Source organism: Brassica napus, chromosome A3 (assembly GCF_020379485.1).
Source record: "Brassica napus cultivar Da-Ae chromosome A3, Da-Ae, whole genome shotgun sequence".
NCBI lineage: Eukaryota > Viridiplantae > Streptophyta > Magnoliopsida > Brassicales > Brassicaceae > Brassica > Brassica napus.
In genome coordinates, this window is record NC_063436.1 from 22,324,587 (window position 1) to 22,346,535 (window position 21,949).

General features: G+C 35.4%; 4 protein-coding genes across 5 annotated transcripts; 2 read left to right on the forward strand and 2 right to left on the reverse strand.

The window, feature by feature from the left end:
* Positions 1-597: 597 nt before the first annotated feature.
* Positions 598-2,427, reverse strand: LOC106440007 (UDP-glycosyltransferase 72E1-like). The gene has a single exon (XM_013881574.3). The coding sequence runs from the start codon at positions 2,307-2,309 to the stop codon at positions 864-866; it is 1,446 nt and encodes a 481-aa protein (XP_013737028.2). The 5' UTR covers positions 2,310-2,427; the 3' UTR covers positions 598-863.
* A 3,939-nt stretch (positions 2,428-6,366) lies between these two features.
* LOC111211001 (BES1/BZR1 homolog protein 1) lies at positions 6,367-7,665 on the reverse strand. The gene is made up of 2 exons (XM_022711829.2): positions 7,310-7,665; positions 6,367-7,191 (listed from the first exon to the last, which is right to left on the reverse strand). Exons 1-2 carry the CDS (start codon positions 7,562-7,564, stop codon positions 6,589-6,591), a joined length of 858 nt encoding a protein of 285 aa, XP_022567550.1. The 5' UTR covers positions 7,565-7,665; the 3' UTR covers positions 6,367-6,588.
* Positions 7,666-8,009: 344 nt separating this feature from the next.
* On the forward strand, positions 8,010-12,026 carry LOC125607091. 2 transcript variants are annotated; one of them, XR_007338381.1, is made up of 7 exons: positions 8,010-9,589; positions 9,666-9,748; positions 9,840-10,483; positions 10,564-10,918; positions 11,081-11,357; positions 11,457-11,542; positions 11,656-12,026. XR_007338381.1 is itself a non-coding variant. In XM_048776744.1 (4 exons), the coding sequence occupies exons 1-3, from the start codon at positions 9,389-9,391 to the stop codon at positions 10,108-10,110; spliced, it is 555 nt and encodes a 184-aa protein (XP_048632701.1). In that variant the 5' UTR covers positions 8,010-9,388; the 3' UTR covers positions 10,111-10,483; positions 10,564-11,015. The 2 variants fall into 2 exon arrangements, 1 of the variants encoding a protein (XP_048632701.1); XM_048776744.1 differs by lacking the exons at positions 11,081-11,357; positions 11,457-11,542; positions 11,656-12,026 and having other exon boundaries at positions 10,564-11,015.
* A 7,985-nt stretch (positions 12,027-20,011) lies between these two features.
* Positions 20,012-21,441, forward strand: LOC106440009 (probable galacturonosyltransferase-like 2). Its single transcript, XM_013881578.3, has one exon. It carries the CDS (start codon positions 20,160-20,162, stop codon positions 21,174-21,176), a length of 1,017 nt encoding a protein of 338 aa, XP_013737032.1. The 5' UTR covers positions 20,012-20,159; the 3' UTR covers positions 21,177-21,441.
* The last annotated feature ends 508 nt before the right edge of the window (positions 21,442-21,949 follow it).

The following is a 21,949-nucleotide window of genomic DNA, read 5'->3' on the forward strand; positions in this document are numbered from 1 at the left end:
TTCAATTTCTTCAGAGACCCATAAAATCGCTACATATATATTGGACGTCATCAGATTTGCAACCTGCTTATTTTTTTCTAAGAATCACCGCTTCCTGATTTGACTATGTAACCATCAATTCAAAACGGAGACTTTCTTTTGTTTTGGTTTCTAAATGGACTAGTTACTTTGGAATAGAATAATATAAAATAATCAATTTCATCAATTTCATAATCATTTTATTATATTAATTTAGATTGAATAGAATAATCATTTTCTATGAAAAATAAACAAAATATAAAATAAAATATTTAATTGCAATTTTGATAAAATAATAAATTGAATGAGTATATATGGCTGCAACTGGAATATCGTTTCATGGAATAATACAACGTGAAATGATTAAATTCTGAACTTTTTCTACCATTTAATAAAAACATTCATAACAATTTTGATAAAAGTAACTAGAAGGAATCCATTTCATTTTCTACTATATTTCATTCTTTTTCTTTTAGATTTATCACTTACATCGATCATTCCATTTACTATATTTTATTCATTTTATTTCATTCATTTTTATGCTAATTATTTTCTAATTTTATCATTTACAGCCTTAGATTTTACAAACACACGTTTGTGTTAAAAAAAAAACAAATCTTTAGAGAATAAAGGTAAACCGTAGTTACTTGCTATACAAATTAAACACGCTATTTATTTGTATAACGTAAAGATAGACATTAATGACTGCATGCAAGTGGCGCTAGTAGCATGTGGCATTCGGCAAGACACGAAAAATAAAACACAATATTCCAGAAACAGTAAAACGAGACGCAGTCCAAACGTAAATGTTCATAACGATACGCACTTCTAGGCACCACGAGCCATTATATGTCACGCTCCAAAAGACGGTCGCATTCCTTTGCCACTCTCGATAGCGATTCATACGATGATCCAGTATCACAACTCAACGACATCTCCGCCGTATCCTTTAGCTTCTTCACCTTCTCTCTCATCTCGCAACCTTCCTCCTCCACCATAATCCTTCTCACCAACGACTCGATCTCCACCCTCAAAACCACTTCCTCCGACGGCAGTTTTCTAGACCGGATTGCTACTCCTAGCTCCTCGTTGAGCAACGTCGCATTCATTTTCTGCTCGGCAAAAAGCGGCCAAGCAATCATTGGGACGCCGCTAACAACACTTTCAAGAATTGAGTTCCAGCCACAGTGAGTTAGAAACCCACCAACGGCTTGGTGGGCAAGGATCTCGGCTTGTGGTGCCCACGAAGAGATCACAAGGCCTCTCTCGTGAGTCCGGCTAGTAAACTCTTTTGGTAGATATTCTGGCGTACCGTCTTGTACTTCGCTGCTATTAGCAGAGATATACTCGCTGCAAGATGAACCATCTACCGGGGGATGGACCACCCAAACGAACCTTTGCTGACTCAACTCGAGCCCCCAAGCCAGTTCCGTTAGCTGTGTAGCCGAGAGAGAGCCGCCGCTTCCAAATGAGATGTAAAGCACCGACTCGTCCGGTTGCTTGTTTAACCAATCCAAAACCGGATGGTTGGTTTTTGATGGATCAACCGGTCTGCATAAAGGACCTATTGGATAAAGCGGTACACGAGCAATTCGACCCAAGAGGTTTGGGTCTTGAAGAGATTTCAAAGTTTTGGGCTCCATATCATCCCATGTATTCACAATAATACCATCAGCCGTTGGGAAAACTAAACCAAAAGGAACAAATACTTGATATATCTGGTCGGTTCGGTCAAGGAGTGTTTCAAGAGTATCCTCAAACCGAACCGGTTCACATCCAGGTATAGCCAAGGGTTTCTTCTTGATTATGTGTTCGTCTTCAACGTCTTTCTCCAGCGTTGGGAAGTACAAAGCCACTGCAAGAAAACGTGCGTTTGTAGTCATGAATACATAAGTCAACATGTTGAACTCTTCACCAAGCCGTAATGCGTCCAAGCCAAACAAGTCTACGATCAGAGCCGTTGGTTTGTGCTGCATCACCTCGATCTTTGATCGAAGGGTTGGTATGGTCTCACGCATCATGGTCAAGAGCTTGATCGCGAAAAAGGCTGATGGGTCCACTAAACCGGAGATATCCGGAGACGGGAGACCGATGATGTCAATAAGGGTTACATCGCAGCCAGGTGAGTTGAGAAATTGGGATTGGGCGGAGGCTGCGTCGGCTTCAAGGACAAAAATGGTGACTTGGAATCCGTGGGTTCCGGCTAAGCGTTTCCCAAGCTCGATCACGGGAATGATGTGGCCCATTCCAGGGCTAGCGAACATGGCCGCATGTGGTCTTGTAATCTGCATAGTCTCTCTCGACGATCGTTTTCTTTTATGTTTGTTGTTGCGTGGGTTATAGTTGCAAGTGAGTTTAATTTATAGAACCAAAAATCTTCTTCAAACTTTTGTATATAGTATAATATACAATCTAATCAACCATATTAATTGTCATATACAAACAAACAAAATGTATATAATTTTTAGGTGTAAGTTGTAAACTGTATCCAGTGCCAGCTTATGTTGGAGGACAAACAGCCCAAAGACCCACCTAAAATCAAGCAAATTTAGTAGTAATATAAAGGGCTCAGATATTTTTCTCTTTTCTGATAACAAAGGCCTAATTGTTTTTGTTTTGCACTTTCAATAAAAACACAATAGCCTAATTTTTTATATTTACAGAATACAAACAAATTAATAAATTCAAGATAAGTTGTTATATATTTTTTAATAATATTATGGTAACAAAATTAAAATTAGTTAATTATAGGAGCCCAACTTTCTTTTGTTGTTGCCCAAGGGATCTTTTTATTTTATTTTATCAGTTATAATTTTAATTTGGAAGGATGGATTAATTAAGCTTTAACTCTTTTTTCTTGTTTGCTTCTCGGGATCCAACGATATTATCTCAGCACTGAAAACCGTCCCCCATTCTCAATAAATGGTAGTTATTGTCACCGTTTGACTTATATTATGGTGGAGAAATATTCAAACATTTGATTTATTCAAGCAAAATTATCAACGGTTATCGTCATGCAAGTTGAACACTGGGCTAGTGAATGATGATGTATTTGGATAGAATTATGACCCAAATCGTCATGCAAGTTGAACACATATTTAGACTACTGAACGCCGGTCTCCGAACATATATATACGTATCAGCGACATTAAAAATAGCCATGCACGTTCGTTCGAGTTACGTAATACTAGTATTTATCAAACTATGCATTTGAGGATGTCAAAATTTGTTTTTTCCTCAAAAAAAAATTGTTTTTTTTTTCAAGATAAAGCCAAAGTTATATCTCACGTAAATAATCTTACCTAAATATGATAAATTTTTGCGCAGTGTGCAACTACGAATTCACCCCTTCAAATCGAAGATATGGAACTGGTATTAAACAGCGGGGATTATATATGTTTTGTAATGTTAACATAGAGTTTTCTTTTTCTTTTTGGTTTGGCAAGTATATATATAGTCTCGTGTATAATTCTTAAAACGGACTATCACTCTATAGTTCGCTTAGCCTAATTAAGTTTATAGTCCAATATTCATAGATTGTAATCCGGTGGATCGAATCCAGTGGTTTATGAGGCTTGCAAATTTACAATTAACTCTTATTAGCTATGCTTTTTGGTTTTTGATCCCAAAAAAAAAAGCTATGCTTTTTGGTTTATCTTTTTGTACGGGCGATCGTTTATGGTTTATCTAGATGATTTTTTGTTGGACCCACCGTTTTTATTAAAAACTTAATCGGGACATGATACGAAGTGTCTTACGGTCAATTTGGCTAAACTGTCTGCTACACAGATTCACTCACAAGAAATTTGATGAATGAAAGTACAATCAAAAGATGTGGAGATTGTTCCAATATTCGAAATGATACCATAAAGACCCAAGAAATTTAAACTAGTAGTGGTTGTTTTGATCAGTTATTGACAATCTGATCCAAGAATCCAACGTTTGACCCCCTTCACTTCCACATTCTATTGCGTAAGAGCAGCTCCATTGATGAGTTATAATAGAGTATCTAAAGATCAAAAAGGTAAAAAGTACAAATAAAGTAGAAGAGAAAGTGAGAGAATTTATTCTGTGCAGAGATATTTTCTCTGATTTTTTAGAACTTTTTTTTCATATGTCATCGTATTAATGGTTGATTGATTTTAAAGTGGTTTTATCAAATAAAAAAATTTTATTTTAAAAAAAATTCGAGAACTTCAAGATTTTAATTCTACCAATAAAATTGCTCTAAGACTGAGGATATGTTTGTTTAAAAAATACATCGTGATTTATTGGTCAATTACTTTCTTGTATACTTATATTATATTATTATAACGTTTTAATTTTTCTATCTTTTATTATTTGAAAATTTTGATATATAATTTTGATGACAACAAAAGTATTTCATTAAATTATTACTTTATTTGGACAATTTATTCATTAATTTAAAAGAGTCTTAGTACACCAACAAACCATGTACATCTAAATGGGTTCCCGAGTGTGGCTTTAGCAATTAGCATCAGCCTTACAATTCTCAACCCTATGAATAGAAGCAAATAAAAAATCAACAAACAGAGCAGAGAGAATTTGGATGTCGCGAACCACCCCGTATATCTCTTTGTCGAAGAGTTTGTTGTTGATGACTTTGATCAGAGTTTGGTTGTCAAAGTGAATTTTGATGCTTGAAACATTATGTTAGAATCAGGTTTATTACGGGCTTCCAACTCAAAACCAATTGGCAATTAGTGGATTGGCCCTAACCCTTTATATAGTAGTAGATTAATTCTTATATATCCGATGTGGGATGTTTCTCATCAATACCCTCCCTCACGCTCAGACATCTAGGTCTGAAGCGTGGACAATGTGGGAATAACATCCACAGAGAGCCCAACATTGGTATAGTAGTAGTAGTTGTAGTAAATTAGGTCAAAGGATCTTATCGCTCTGATACCATGTTAGAATCAGGTTTATTACGGGCTTCCAACTCAAAACCAATTGGCAATTAGTGGATTGGCCCTAACCCTTTATATAGTAGTAGATTAATTCTTATATATCCGATGTGGGATGTTTCTCATCAATACATTAAAACTGCTGATTTGAGAGCCGAGAAGACGGCTAGAGCTTCCGCCATTAATAGTAATGAACTCAAAATGATAAAAATAAATTTAAAAGTGTTTATTTAAAATATATTTTGTTACTAATATAATAAAAAATTTGTATTATTTAAATATAATAAATTAATTATTTTAATTAGTCAAAAGGATCAGATTTTATCTAAGTATTTCAATCCAACCTATCATGGTTTCAATTTCTTCCACACTTGTTATTTCGGCTCATCGCGGGTACAAATCCGATATAATTTGTGGGTTAGTGGACTACAGGCAGATTTTAAATTTTAAACAAAACTGCAAAAGAGAATTACAACTTTTGTCTGTTCAAAGACTACAGCCTGTTTTGAATTTGAGAATTTTAAATTAACAGTGTTTCATCCATGTTGAAAACAAACATGTTTATCATAAAGACATGTTTGATTATATTGCCCCAAGCTTCTTCGCTGTCTCACGGCTCAATTCACACTTTTCCATATGTGGAAAGCAAAAAAATAATGTACTCCACAATAACTTCCACATTCCTCCCGAGGCATTATTCAAATGCATTGATAGGGTCATTCGCAATATGATTCACGCAAGGAAGGTAAGGAAAAAATTTAGGGACATGTTGTCCCGTTGGCTTGGCTGACCAGACCATCACCACTCTTTTGGTTGTTTACGTTACTTTGGGTTTAAATATAGATTCAAATGGAAAAAATCTGAATATATGTCAATTTATGTATTTAAATATTTTAACACAAAATTTGGATATTTCAGTTACATTTTGAAATACCTAAACTCAAATCTTACCAAACCAAATCTGCCATGAATAACAAAAAATACATGAATGGATAGTAGACTTCTAAACCGAAATATCCAAAATTGGAATTACCTAAACCAGATTTGAACGGGTATCTGAATGTCCCTAGTATTCTATCTAAACTTTAAACATTATATAAACTATTAAAAAAAAATCAAAATCAAAACAGAACTCTCAGAACACATGAACCAACCAACCTCTCATGTTTATATAGCAAAACAACATTCTCAATACACAAATAAAGTCACCCGTATATTCTCATTCATGGATAATGTTTCTCACTGAATTTCTTAAATGTAATGAAAATTACAGGTCCACTAAACATCGGTGTATGATAGATAGGCACATTGAAGAGTCACGCGTGGTTAGAGAAAGAGAGCAATAGAAAAGAATCACTTCACATGCCCCCAACACCACATGGGGAATGGTCCCTCTCACTTTCAGTCACACACTTGCATATTTTCATTCAACCATCACCATTTCTTTAAATAAATATAGGGAGAATTATACATGAAAATTAACTTTTGTGAAATGAAACATTGATAACGATAATGACTGTGCATAGGCCATGAATGCATGAAGCAGACCAAGAAGGTCATCCTCCCAAATTAGTTACGGTTAAACCGGACACACGTAACCGAACCGTTCTCCCTTCTAATCGTTTATTACGATACTATCCTCTTAGCCGCGTCCTTTAGCGTTACCTAACGTCAGCTCCAAGTCATCGACACCAACATCGTGAATCTTCTCACCTTCCCACGGCTTCACCGAAACGTCTCCGCCGCCAACGCAAACGCTATTTTTGACGAGGTTAAAAGTTGGCGACGGCGGACATGTCTGAGAAACAGTCACCGGTTGAAAACGGGTCCATCGACAAGAATCGACCGTGGAGACATCTGACTCGTCGCATTCAGGAATCGATGTGTAGTGGTGGTGGAGACGCCGTGTTGGGCTTGAAGGAGCGGAGACTGGGAAGTTGCTGAACTGTGGCTTGGGTAGTCTCGGATGTGAGCCTCTAGGAGAGGAAACTGGAGGTGTGACAGGGGCACTATTGGAAATTCGTAGAGGAGCTAGGTTTCCGGATGAAGCTAGGTCTTGGAGATAAGGGATGAGATACGTTGAGGAATGATTCGAGTCGAACCGGGTCGGGCTTGGGTAAGATGACGAGGCTGGGCTCGCTTGATACGACGGAACTGGGCTTTGAAAAGCTGAGGAATGAGGACTGAGTTGGATTGACGAACACGCGCTCACGCGCGGCGGTGTTGTTTCTGTTGGTCGGGAACCCTGTCGGAAAAAGAAAGACTTTAAACTCATTGTCCGAAAATTATGAAATTTAGAATTTAACATTTTACCCAAAAAAAGGGAAAATTATGAAATTTAGGAAAGTGAAGTTCCTTCGAACCTTTCGGTAAGTGGTGCCGTCTTCGTGGACGATCCAACCAGCTTCGACGCAAAGAGCTTTGAGTACTTCATTGTTGTCACAATGCTTAGGGAGCTTGTAATTACCCTGAGATCTGAGTCCGGTGAATATTTTAGCTGCTATGGCTCTTCTCCTTCTCTCTCTCTTCTTGTTGTTCTCCCTCTCCTTCCACGTTGGCATCCTCCCCGTCGCTCCTGCTCCTCCCGCCGCCGTGGATCCTCCTCCTGATGCTGTCATTCTCTGTTTTTTCTTTCTCTCTCTCTCTGTTTATTTACTTCACAGTTTTCTGAGTTTTTGTTTGCGCTGTGTAATTCTCGAGGAGCGAGAAACGCTAAAAGAGTTTTTTCCTTCACGAGGAGAAAACAGAGGCAAAAGTTATAAGCTTTTGTTATTTTTCGGATTTCTTTTCTACACATTATAATGATTGTAATTTAATTAATTGATAAAAACAGGTACGTGCCCATTTGATATCGTTACGTTTATTAGGCTAACAATAATTTTTGAATTTTATTTTATTGTAACTTGGCAACTACTTTTGGCATATTAAGGAAAAAAGGTGAAAAAGAGGAGGTGAATCTATGACCTCACTTAACTTACTGTTTACAAGCTTAACAAGTTTATGTTCGGTGGAAAAGCGATAAATCGGTTTCTTCACCGTAAGATTAGAATCTGTGAGGTTAAATCCAACGGATGTATACGTGAGTGCACGGTCGAGAGCATGAGTCAAGCTGCAGAAAGAAAAGAAAAGATGCCTTTTGGGTATCTCTCCGGTAATTGTGGTTTAGATCTCACGACGATGTAAGTTTGAACGGTTCGGATTTAGTGGTCCCCAAACACAGCACCTCCCGCTCCAGTCAGGTCAACATTGGAATCACGTATGTAATATACTCAGAGTTTGTGGGCCCTGGTTTGCTTCGCACGTGCGACACAGAAACCTATAGCCCATAGTCTATTGCTAGAGCCAAAGCCCTGGGCCCATAATAACTTCGAGCCCTACAATGCACGTGACTGCGGGAATCACATTTTGTGGTATATCCTTTGTACAGTATTTTTGATGATATTTTCTACCATGGTATTTTTATAGTTCTCTGCGTTTCTTCGAGAAGTAGCTAGCGCGCATTAGATGAAACTAGAAAGAAGACAAAGAAAATCAGTTTCTTTTATGGCGTCTTCTTGGAGAAGAAAACACACCAAATTTGATGTTATATTGGTCGATTGGAGTTGTCTATAGATTGTGCAACACATAATCCTGGTACTCATATAGTCATATAGAAACAATAGTACAGAAAAATCATCCACTAGCAGTGTTCTAATACTTGATGCTGATTAGCATGCCCCTGAGTAGGTTTATTGCCAATTCCTCTTCTTCTCACTCCATATGCCAATTAGAATTTTCTCTTGACCAGATGTACGATGATGGGTAATTGAGTGCTGGGCTTCCAACAGCTAAGCCCATGTATATGTAGTGAATGTAACAAAGTCCTATTAACGAGCAGCAAAATATAACACGAGATCGCGTTAAATCTAACCTATACTAAAAGGGATATATGAGGAGTAGGGAGGCTGTCCACGTCCTCAATTAAAATCAGCCAATAAGGTGAGTTTATTTGTCCATGTCACACTCAGTTTGGGCTTTGGTTTTTTTTATCCGTAATGTGAGGTATTTGCCCATAAGCCTGATCCAAGAGAAGCCCTAAAATATGAGACGATGAATTCGTCTCCATTATTATTTGTGGGCTCCACGTTCTGTCCGGTTTATTTTGGTCGTAAAGGTTTGTGTTTGATCTGATTTGGGTTTTCCACATTTGGTTCCATAATTAAGTCAAAATTTGCGTTTTATGCTTGAATGGATTAGGGCTTCATCATTATCTTTCTTCTTCCCCATTCAACTTCGCCGTCTACACTTATCTTAATCTGCAAACCTAATGATTGCAAACGTAAAGGTTGACATCGCCATCTCCGTACCCAACATTTATTCCTCTCTTTACCACCTCTTCCGGTTCCCGATGTTGTCCCTGAATCCACCGCTCTGTTTCGGCCGGCGAGACCACAAAACGATCCATGGAGGATGCCTCTGACATATCATGGGGCTGCAATATAGATTCAGTCGAAAACGCCAGTTCTCTTCAGAGATGGCTAACCAATTCAGGCCTCCCGCCGCAGAAAATGGTTGTCGACAGAGTCGACATCAGAGAGAGAGAGAGGTGGGAGTCTCGGAATGAAATATCAACGAACAAACACTTTCTTAAGTTAAATTCAAAGGTATTAGAGCCAAACTCAACAGAATGGTTTTGAAACCCGTGTAGAAACTTCTTATTGTTATGGTGTTTTGTTACAGGAATGTGCTCAGCTTACTTCTCAGTGCGCTCATCTACAAGACCGAACGATGGCTCTTGCCAAGGAGCTGGCATCACTTAAATTGTGAGCTTACTTTTTGTTATTTGGTCTTTTGGCATTCTCTAACACTAAATTTTCAATCTTTCTGTGTCTATCTATTGTTTTTTTTATCCAGGGTTTCCGACATAAGATTGGAGGAAGTTGATGTGCTGAAGCTTGCTTTTTTTGAGAATAACGCAAAAGACAAAAGATACAATAGACACACCGGGTTTGTTTCCTGTGAGATTGTGGTTTCGGCCTATATTGGTTTGTGGTTTCGGCCTATATTGGTTTGTGGTTTCCTCAAGTCTCTGTTCTATTCGTATGGTCTCAGCCCGTGCTTATTCAGGTTCTTTGGGAACTTGCGTTCGATTGTCGTCTGTGTGGAGCTGGTTTTTTGGTTCTGATAAGAAACACTTTCCCTCTTTTTAATTATTCTGCCTCAGTGTTGATTTCTTCCTTTTGGTGATTCAAAAGGTTGTCCAGTAGTGTGGAAAGGTTGTTTGTGTTTTTATGGTCTGTAATAATCATACTTCAAATTACGTTAATGCAATTCAATGATGAACAAAAAAAAACAATAGACACACCTGTCAAGTCCTTGGTTACTCGAAACAGGTAGGTACATAGCTTATGTTTTGTTACAGCTTCCCTTCTCTCATTTTATCATGTAGGTACTATTGATGAGGTCCCCATGACTACTACTGTGACCAAACTCCAGAAATTCATGCTTCTGAAGTTCAACCATCTTCAAGCTCTTGCAAACTTTCTTTGAACTCCCTGGTATTGTTTTAAATTTCCTTTTGCATATTAGAATATAACCACCATCGACTTATATTACCTATTGATTCATCCACTTTCAGATATAGTTGGCCAAATCCGTTCAAGACTCTAACATAAACAACTCTGTTCAAGGCTCTGACATAAACAACTCTGCTGCAACAACCCGATTATGCATGAAAGTTGGTGTCCCAATCATGCTGCCGCGCAACCTAAACCAAGAAGAAGGCTTGAGAAAGAGTTATCGAAGCAGAAGTGTGTGTGCTGATACCAAGAAACAAACTATCACCGACAGAAAACAAACATCTATTCACTCTAAGAAGCCGCCAGTTTCCAGTACATATATCCTGGGGATTTTAACATTACCAGGGTCACGTGACTAACGACATTGCCAACATCGTTTACAGAAAAGCCTTCAATGGCCTCCCACAATCACCGGTATGTTAACTGCCTTCTTTATTAAAAGTCATAGCATACACCATCGCCAATGTTCTTCTGTTGGACCTTAAATACGACTGCATACACCATCACTGCCTCACTTCTCTATCAACCAAATTAAATACGATAAAACGGTCTCCTTTACAAAACATACTTTTTCAGGTTTAGAAGAAGACTATGAGAGTTTCGCCAACATGGTTTCCTCTGTTTCTTTCTCTGTTCTGTCTGTATCTGTCCAAAGAATCATCAAATGGGATCCACTGAACTACAAGACACAGATTTCTTTAGCTCTTTTTCTGAGAACTTACACTCAACGTTCTTCACTCCAACCACAAGCTCGCTCTGATCTGACTCGGACACGGATTCACCAAAGCCATAAAACGAGGATGAAGATCGTAGAGTTGACTCGGTAGATGAGTAACTATATGAGCATCAGAAGGTACAAACTTTTTAAAACCCAACACGATTCGATTCTTTTCTCTTTTATTCAATCTCATATTCCTTATTAATTTTTCTTTTTTTTTTCTTTTTGATTCAGTCTTGTGGTGGAGACAACCTATTATGATTCCTTTTCAATCAAAAGAAGCTTTAATCGATGAGCAGATCCGATCTGTTCAGGCAAACGTGAGTTCATGTTTTTTTAGTTGATAATTATTTAGAAACTTTCTTTTTATTTGTCGGTTATAATACGATCGTTTATAAAATAAAAAGTTTGATTGTTCATTTTGTGTCTATAGTTCCAAAACTAGAAGGAGAAAGACGAGCAGCGAAATGATGATGCATTTAAACATAAAGCAAGGAGCTACCACAACCAACAGAGAGACCAAAGTCCGCTGTGAAGGCGGAGTTCGTTGACGGGTCATTCGAGAACCAGGTCAGGTGGAACTGAGTGTTCTTGCCAGGCAGGCATGGTACTGCTGGGGAGTCACGCAAAAAAGTAGTTTCATATTAATTTAGCATTGTTACTTCTTCTTTTTTAAGTCAATCAAGAACTCCATTATAAGTTTTTGTTTTGTTTTCTATTAACGAGATGTGGTTTTAAAGAAGGCTACATATTATATATAATGGACAACAGTTAAAAGAAAGAGATGAAATGACGTTGTCTATATACTTTGAGTTCGTACTTTGTTTTATAGAGGTTGACATATAGGAATCTTGCGTCAATATTAGACTTAGTAATTTCATAAAATTGTAAGTAAACAACACAAATTATCTCCTTAGTGTAACAAATAAACCACTGAAAACATAATTTTAAAAAAAAAACATTACAAATTTTTAGCTTAAATGTTATCTTTAAATTTAGAGTGCTTAATTCTTTTTTCATGTGGTTGACTATCTCTTGCTTAGATCTCAATGATTTAAGACCTAGATATAATAAGAATCTTTATCTTACGTTGTTATATTGTTTGACTAAATAGATTCCAAAGATTCCTTCCCACCATTAATCTCACTATCACTGCCTCTCTCTCTATCAACCAACCTAATCTGTATACGATAAATCCGATCTCTACAAAACATATTTTTGCAGGTTTAGAAGAAGACCATGAGAGATTCGCCAACAATTCATAATCTCCGTCAATACCAACCACCAAAGTCAGCAATTCATTGCAATATAATTATCACTTTTCTCAATTGATAAATTACTCAGTAGACAAATCAAATTCTACAATAGGAATGGTGACGAAATCTCAGCTGGACAACTCAAAACTCGAAGAAAAGAACAACTATTCAATTTCCCTCATCAACGAAAAACGAACATGGCCTAATTCCATAACTCCAATTCAATTTCAAACTCTGCATTTAACTTTAACTCATGTTTACCGTAAAACCCATTACCGCCAAACAATATGTGAAACTTTAATTTATCCATTAAAACCACTACGACTAAACCAAAAAAAAAAACATCTTAATCCACTATCTATTACATTTTTAAGTATTACAACACCTTTAATTATCAATAACTCCGCGCTTGCGTGTTTACGACTCAACGCAAACACACATTAAAATGAGACATCATATTTGAATATATTTAAATATATAATTTTAAATATATTATATTTTTAATAATTTTAAAATTACTTAAAAAGAAACTAAATTATTAAAAAATTAATATACAACTAAAACTAAAGCAATATTTTGTAACATCAAAATAATAAATGAATAAAAAATATATTATGTTAATAAAATAGATTTTAGATTTTAAAGACTTCTAATTCATGTAATATTACAAAATTCAAAATTTGTTTATTACAATTAATATTTTACCATTAGATATATTAAAATAATATTCTAGATCGATATTCAGTTATCAATTTTTAACTATTACACATAAAAAAATATTATTAAGTACGTTTTTTTTTAAAAGGGGGTTTTATATTTTAAGTAGGTTATTGGAGTACTTTTTCTTTTCGTGAAATATATTCGAGATAAGATTCCGATCTTTTAAACAAAGATAATTTATGTTCTATACATAATTTTTTTTTACATAACTCTAAAATCTCGGACTTGATTATTCATATTTTATTAGTTAATTGTGTTACATATAATAGAAATACTTACTTCAAACTAAAAATATATAAAAAAAAATCAAATTTAAAATTAGTTATATAAAATTTAATATACAAAAATGTACATACAAATAAAAATGATAAATGTAACAAATTTAAATATATCATCCGCGCGTAGCGCGGAAAAATGATCTAGTCTAGTTAATAGCGAGCAACATCTTAAATCGCTTACATTGGCTAAGCTATTGAGCTCAACGATCTTGAAGGCATTGTTGAATGCATTTTTTCGCCAAAATCGAGAAATTGCGTTTTCCCGCCAAAACCGGAAAATTGCGTTTTCCCGCCAAAACCGAGAAATTGCGTTTTCCTGCCAAAACCGAGAAATTGGGTTTTCTCGCCAAAACCGAGAAATTGTATTTTCCCGCCAAAATCTGAGAAATTACATTTTTCCGCCAAAACCGAAAAATTGTATTTTCCTGTCAAAATCCAAGAAATTACGTTTTCCCACCAAAACCGAAAAATTGTGTTTTCCCGCTAAAACCAAAATTTTGCATTTTCCCGCTAAAACCGAGAAATTTTGTTTTTCTGCCAAAATCTGAGAAATTGCGTTTTTCCGCCAAAACCAAGAAATTGTGTTTTTCCGCCAAAACCGAAAAATTGAATTTTTCCGCCAAATTTATGAAATACATTTTCCGTCAAAATTGTGAAATTACGTTTTCCGTCAAAATCATTAATTTTTTATTTTAACGATAAAACTGTTTTTTTGGGTTAAATTGTAAAGTTATGTTTTCTTTTATTAAACTCATGAAATTATGTTTTAAGAAGCCCATGTACACCCATTGTCCATTTGGTCTTCGCCCAATTGGACCATGTACCAATTGCTCTTTTGTCCAGTTGGACCATTTATTAATTGGGCATGTCCACAGCCCGCCCAAAATGAATTGGACTGGGCTAACCCATGGTCAACCCGCCCAGTTGACACCTCTATTCATGGCGTAAGAAACACTATTGGTGTAAATCCGGTCTCGTGTTGAATGGCAATGGTGTGTTAACCCTACAGCTAGTTTGATGTACTGGTCCCACTTAATGAAGTGGTTAACTATCTCCGTTAAAGCTCGTACACCCTGCAATTTTGTAAGCCATACCATCAGGCCCGGCCAGGTGCGGATCTAGAAATGTATTTTATATGGGGCACAAAAATATATTTTATTTAAAATACTTTGACAGTTTTATGAAATTATAAAATATTATATTTTTACAGTAAATATTTAACTAATTAAATATTCTTTATTTTCCAAAATTGTTTACAAAAGTTAGAAAGTTTATTTTTAACAGATATATAATTTTAAGCTTTCAATACATTTTATATGAGTTAATAATAGCAAATTATAAACTCTTCGATAATTAATTGTATCACTGAATAGTTAATCAAATATAATAATATATTTATTATCAGATTTTAATGTTTTTAATATGCATAAACCAGAAAATATTTATCTTCTAGAAATAGAAGGAGTACAAAATAAGTAATTGGAAATTCAAACTTGATATTTACAGTGCAAAGCTGAACAAATTAGACACATAAAACTACTTTAATAAAATTTAAGAAACAAACGAGAAAAGTTGAAATATGAAATTAAACATTTGACAAAGAAAGAGTAACTGCACACGCTAAATTTGACAACAACAAATAAATAAGATAAAAGATGGGTGAAAAATATGGTCAAGCGTGAAGTGTGTGGCACCATTTACCTCATTTAACCAAATATGCTAGTTTTAAATACTCAAAATTATGTTACAAACAAAATTTAAAAAATTTAGTATGGGGCACGTGCCCCACCTTCTATACAACTAGATCTGTCCCTGGGTTCGGCCCTGGGCTAAAGCCCATGAAGCAAGGATTTTAGGCGCCAAATATAATAAGTATTTTAAAGACGCCAAATTTATCAAAAGTACCTTCAACCTAGTGGTTGCATTCTTTCTATTCCCTCTTACCCTAGACGGGTACAAATCCCACCTGGCCTCTTTTTCTTTTTTTTTTCTTCATCATATTTGTTCCTTTTCTATGAAAATAATAAACAACTAACAGTTTATTCATTCAAAGTTATTAAAGATTTTGTTACCTCTCTCAACAAATTTAATTAATTTTTTGTATAACCATATTAAACTAATTAAATGATACTATGTTATTAGATCTAAACTTAATTAAATAAAACATAACTATTTTTTTGGCTTTCTTCTCTTTTTTTTTAGGTTAATGTTTACAAAAATAGCCGGGTGAATATGTTATTAACGTGAATTATTAGTTATTTATCTTATATTCTTTAATTTTATTGTGATTGATCTTTGTCCAAATAACTCTCACAAAAAAAAAATTCTTTGTTTTTCTTGTTTTGTAAGAATTTTGAAATTTTGGTAGAAACTTAAAAAAAATATCATAAGGTTTAATATTTTAATGAGCACAATAAGAAAGAAAAACAGTCAAGATGAGCTGCAAAATGTTTTGATGTTTTTGTATTTTATTTCTTTAAAAATATCAGAAAGTGTAATAATATTTGATACTATTTTGATTATAAAATAAAATTATAGTAAAGCTTAACTATAATTAAGGGCATCATTTTTTTATTTGTTTTAGACGACGAGAGAGTCCGGACCGGCACTGCATACCATAAGAACATTAAGCTCAACAGTCCAGAGATGCACACAATTTAATGTAAAAATGTTATATATTACTCCCTCAGTTTCAGAAAGATGTATATTTTAGGTTTTTCACACTTGTTAAGAAAACATATCAGATTTTAGTTACCAATACATTATTTTTCGTTATCAACTATTATCCACAACTTTTAACTAGTAAAACTATAATAAAACACAATTACGTTTTTCGAAATTTACAATTTGCAATTAATTTATGCATTAAAAATATAAAACATGTAAGTTTTTTAAACAATTTTTTTCTTCAAAATATGAATCTTTTTGAACGGATAGAGTAAAAAACAATTATGTTATTATCCCTAAAACGCTAAAAAGAGAAACTTGTTTTGAGCCCAACAGTGGTTTATATCTCCTCACCTAAATCGCAAATTCAAGGTGCATTGAGAGTTACGAAATAATGCTACTTGCTGTTTTACGCTCTATATTGTGTAGCATTAAAATTATCGAAGATTCGTTCTTGTCACCATATCTGAAATTAATAGTAGCCAAAGTAATATAACCTAAACGTTGTTGTGTATCTGTCTTCAGTACGTTTACATTATTTTTTGGTTTGGAAAGGTTCTGGTTCATACCAGTTATCGTGTACACGATACTAGCTGACAAAAAGGTACTAATTGGGTAAACTATTAAATGGTAAGTTACAAATTCTACAAAAAAAAATATGTAAACTATTAAATGATAAGTTAAATAGCTGCGTTGTTAGTTATGGTTTTCACACATAATTTTGGCTGTGTTTGGAAGATCTAATTTTGAATCCCTATTAAGGATTTCACAAATTCATACATGTTTTATGCTTCCCCTTTGTTCGGAAAGATTTTGCATAAGCCTAGGGAATCCACAAAGAGAACTGATAGCAGGAATAGAGCTTTTGTCTATTTATTGCATTTATTCAAGAAATCAAGGAGGGTCAAGCTGTATGAGAGACCATAAAACTTCTGTATTTTTGAGGATCCATTCGTTAGTTCTTTCTGAGTGATTCTTATTTATTCAAGAAATCAAGGAGGGTCAAGCTGTATGAGAGACCATAAAACTTCTTCAAGATTAAAGTTTAATGTTTCATTTCAAATGCAGTATGTGTCTAGTCTTCCACATGGATTCAGCAATTTCTTAACAATTATATTTAATTTATTAAATAATAAAAGGTATAGAAACAGATACAAAAATTTATTTTTATAAGAACAAAAAATCTTCTAAAACATTTTTTTGGACAAATCTTCTAAGACATTAATATTTGTGATACAGACGTAGTATCTATGGGCTTCAGGCGACGATGGCGTATACACAAATATACGACTTCACCATCGATTAACGGACTTGGTGTCAAATTTTTAAAACAGCACGATTCAAAATCAAGCCACACGTGAAATGCGCACATGCATGGCACATCGTCAACTGGGATCATTAATTAATTACGGTTATGAATTTAAATCAGCGTCGTAATTAACCGAAAACACGGCTTCGTTTTGTTAGTTGCAAATCAACTAGCAGCGGCATAAGTCGCCACACTCATTTTCATATAGGTTAGTTACTTTCCCATTAAACGTCTACACATTGGGGAGGGGGGGAATAATTAAAAATCCAAATATGCGTCTAATGAAAAAGATATAATCAATTACTCAATTATATAAGCATGATCTATAGAAAATAACTCAATAAACAGCTCGTAAAATCAAGAACCGAATATTTGATTAAGTAACGAGCATTACTGCATAGTCATATGTATTAGTGATACAAACAAACAAATCAAAATATTTAGTGTATTTGCTATTCTGTATACTTTGTTTTAAAAACTATCACAAGCAATTCACATTGTTTGCAAAAACAAACAAATAAAATCAATTTCTTTATTGGGTTGGTAGGTCAGGTGGCATTCAAATGGACACACAATGCACTTTTACGTGGCAAACGCTTAGCGTGTGTGTTCTCTTCTCACTATTGCCAGTTAATTCCGGGTCGAACGGACCGGAAAATCAGTTGATCGCTTTAACCTCCGAATTTTCAGACAAAAAGCAAATAAATTAGCTAAAAAGTTCATTACCATCATAGCTAACTCCATTATTGTCTTACGAACGATACTCTTCATTCTTCAATTCAGATCTCCAAATACATTACATTAGTATTCTTTACCGCAGTTCATAAATAGTTTTTAGTAGTATAATTTTTTCTTGTAAATTTTCAATAACTTTCTAATGTATATGCTTTACATTTATTATGGCCCCTTCATGTCCATTTTATATCTCATAGAAAATGTTCTTATTTTTGTCAAATAAAGAAAATATTGGAGAGAAGATTTCACATCGGAAATATGAAAGGAATTTGAGTAATATATAAGAGACTTGGATAAATCTATTAATCGCCAATTAGTTTTAAGTTGGAATTCCAAGAAACTTATCATGGTATCAGAGCGGACCCAATACCCTGAGCCATTAATCCAGTCTGGACAGTGGCCCGATCATCCCATTAGCTGATGACCCATAGAAGGCTCAGTTCCGCTGAGATCGCTAGAAAATAAAGCATGATTTCAGAGAGGATATGATGGATTAAGTAATATATAAAGGGTTAGGGTCAATCCACTCATTACCAATTGGTTTTAAGTTGGAAACCCATAATTAAACTCTAATCTAACATGGTATCAGAGCACAGATCCTAAATACCCTAAACTCCTAATTAAAATTAAAATTAACCCTTCCAACCGGGTATAAAAGTTGTGTTAAACTCGCTCGACCAAATATAAATGTCCTAAAGTTCCGAGATTTATGGCCAATAAAAGCCATCATTTCGAGGAGGGGTATTAGGAATATATATCTCACATTGGAAATTCTAAGGGATATTAAGTAATATATAAATGGTTAGAGTCAATCCACTAATTGCCAATTGGTTTTAAGTTGGAAGCCCATGAAACTTATCATGATATCAGAGCGGTCCCAATACCCTGACCCATTAATCCGGTCCGGACAGTGGCCCGATCATCCCATTAGCTGATGGTCCATAGAAGACTCAGTTCCGCCGAGATCGCTAGAAAATAAAGCATGATTTCGGAGGGGATATGATGGATTCTACGAGATTAATGGTTATACGCACCATTATCTCAAGGGAGGGTATTGGAGAGAATATCCCACATCGGAAATATGAAAGGGACTTGAGTAATATATAAGAGATTTGTACCAATCTACTAATTGTCAATTAGTTTTAAGTTGGAAGCCCGAAAAACTTATCAGAGAATGTTCTATTTGAAAGAAAGAAAGAAAAAAATGTTATGTTTTCTAAAGTTATAAAAGGTAACAATTTGAATAATTCACGGGAGAGAAAAGGGGTGATTCGATAGACAAAGTTAAATATAATAAGAGTGAGTAAATTTATTAACCTTTAACACGTATGGCTTCTCCTATTAAATGTGATAGTGCTTGCACGACCACCCAAAATGTGTCACGTACAAGCATAGACATCAAACTTCAACAACAAAGGAACACATGACATATGCATAATTTTCTAAAATACTATAACTAAAGAGCACATGACATGCATATGTATGTCGATCTCAATTTCTTTTCAATTTCGATCACTTTTGTATGTGTTCTATGGCTTATACATTCAGACGTGTTCCGTGCAAGAAAATAGGAAGCAGTAATGTTTATGAATTGTGCTAAACAAAGATTGAATCGGTCCACAATATTGGTAGAGAGTTACCACTTACCATACTTAACAACTTAAAACCTGAACACAAATACTTTCTATTCCTTGGCGGGAGACAACACGCCAAACCTAAAATATCGAGGAAACACAACAACATTTAATAATGTTTTTTTTGCAGAAAAGAAAAAATGATTACCTAAAATAAATGAATAATGTCTCGCCGACAAATTTCATTCAATAACATTGACTTTCTCATCACCCCTTTCGATTTGAAACTCGTTCACTTTTTCTTCCTAAAGAAACTTCTCTCTTTGTCTTTGTCTCTTTCTCTATCTCATATCTAATAAATACATCATTTGCATCTAAACATCTTCTCAAGCGCAAAAATGCACGCTAGCTATATTCTATACCTCATCGTGCTCGTCTCCTTCGCTGCCGGAGAGAGATTCAAAGAGGCTCCAGAGTTCTTCAACTCACCTGACTGTCTTACCATCCAAAACGACGATGGTTTTATCTGTTCAGACAAAGCCATTCACGTGGCAATGACCTTAGACACGGCTTACCTCCGTGGCTCGATGGCCGTGATCCTCTCTGTCCTCCAACACTCTTCTTGTCCTCAAAACATTGTCTTCCACTTCGTCACTTCAAAACAAACCCGCCGACTCCAAAACTACGTCGTTTCTTCTTTCCCATACTTGAAATTTAAGATCTACCCTTACGACGTAGCCGCCATCTCCGGCCTCATCTCCACCTCCATCAGATCAGCGCTCGACTCTCCCCTAAACTACGCAAGAAACTACCTCGCCGACATCCTCCCCACGTGCCTCTCACGTGTCGTATACCTAGACTCGGATCTCATACTCGTCGACGACATCTCCAAGCTATTCACCACTCACATCCCCACCGACGTCGTCTTAGCCGCGCCCGAGTATTGCAACGCGAACTTCACCACGTACTTCACGCCGACATTTTGGTCAAACCCTTCTCTCTCCATCACACTCTCCCTCAACCGTCGCCATTCGCCGTGCTACTTCAACACTGGAGTGATGGTCATCGAGTTAAAGAAATGGAGAGAAGGAGACTACACTAGGAAGATCATCGAGTGGATGGAGTTACAGAAACGGATCAGAATCTACGAGTTGGGATCTTTACCGCCGTTTTTACTTGTCTTCGCCGGGAACATAGCTCCGGTAGATCACCGTTGGAACCAACACGGTTTAGGAGGAGACAACTTCAGAGGACTGTGCCGGGACTTGCATCCAGGTCCAGTGAGTTTGTTGCATTGGAGTGGGAAAGGGAAGCCTTGGGTGAGGTTGGACGGTGGCAGACCTTGTCCGCTCGATGCGCTCTGGGCTCCTTACGATTTGTTAGAGCCACGGTTCGATCATCTCATCGAGAGTTAGATTAATTAGAGTCTTCTATCTTTTTTGAAATACATATTTTGACTGGATGTGAAGAGGAATACTCATACTTGAATACAGTAATAGGAAGGATAGTTGGATATGTAATTAGTTTGGTGATGGTGGTAACTTATTGCCTGCTTCTAGCATGATACTTTCGATGCCTATACCGTAATAGTTAATTGTGAATATATCTACCGAATGTACTACGGCAAGCCTAAGGAATAAGGATGTAATAAAAATAATAAATACATCTCTTTTTGTTTTACTGTTGAATTTAAAATTTATAATCCTCCATTATGATCAAAGTTAATAAAAAGTTCGAGATGGTTGGTCTCTTGGAAAATATAAAGGAAAAAAACCAAAATTTAATACTCAGACAGTCAGACGTATCGCCGTATTTATATACTCCTCTTAGCCGATCTTAACACAATTGCATTTGTTAACCTTATTGACAAACTAAACAAACCTAAAACCTCTAATACTTAATTTAACCATTTAATTTTAATGAAATACAACGTCATTGAAAATTGTTTTCCGATCAATATCCTTTGTAAAATACAAACATAATGATGATTCTGATTATTACGCCGGACTAAATATATGTTTTCTTCCTAACTTTTTCTGTATCGTGTTTGTGAAGATTGTTAAATAATCGGGCATTTTCTTGAGATGTTTCATCTCTTCGATATATAGCCTATTGACATCTTACAATGAATTACAGTGTATATTTTGATATGTGAATTAAATTATAGTTGATAGCTAATATTCAACAT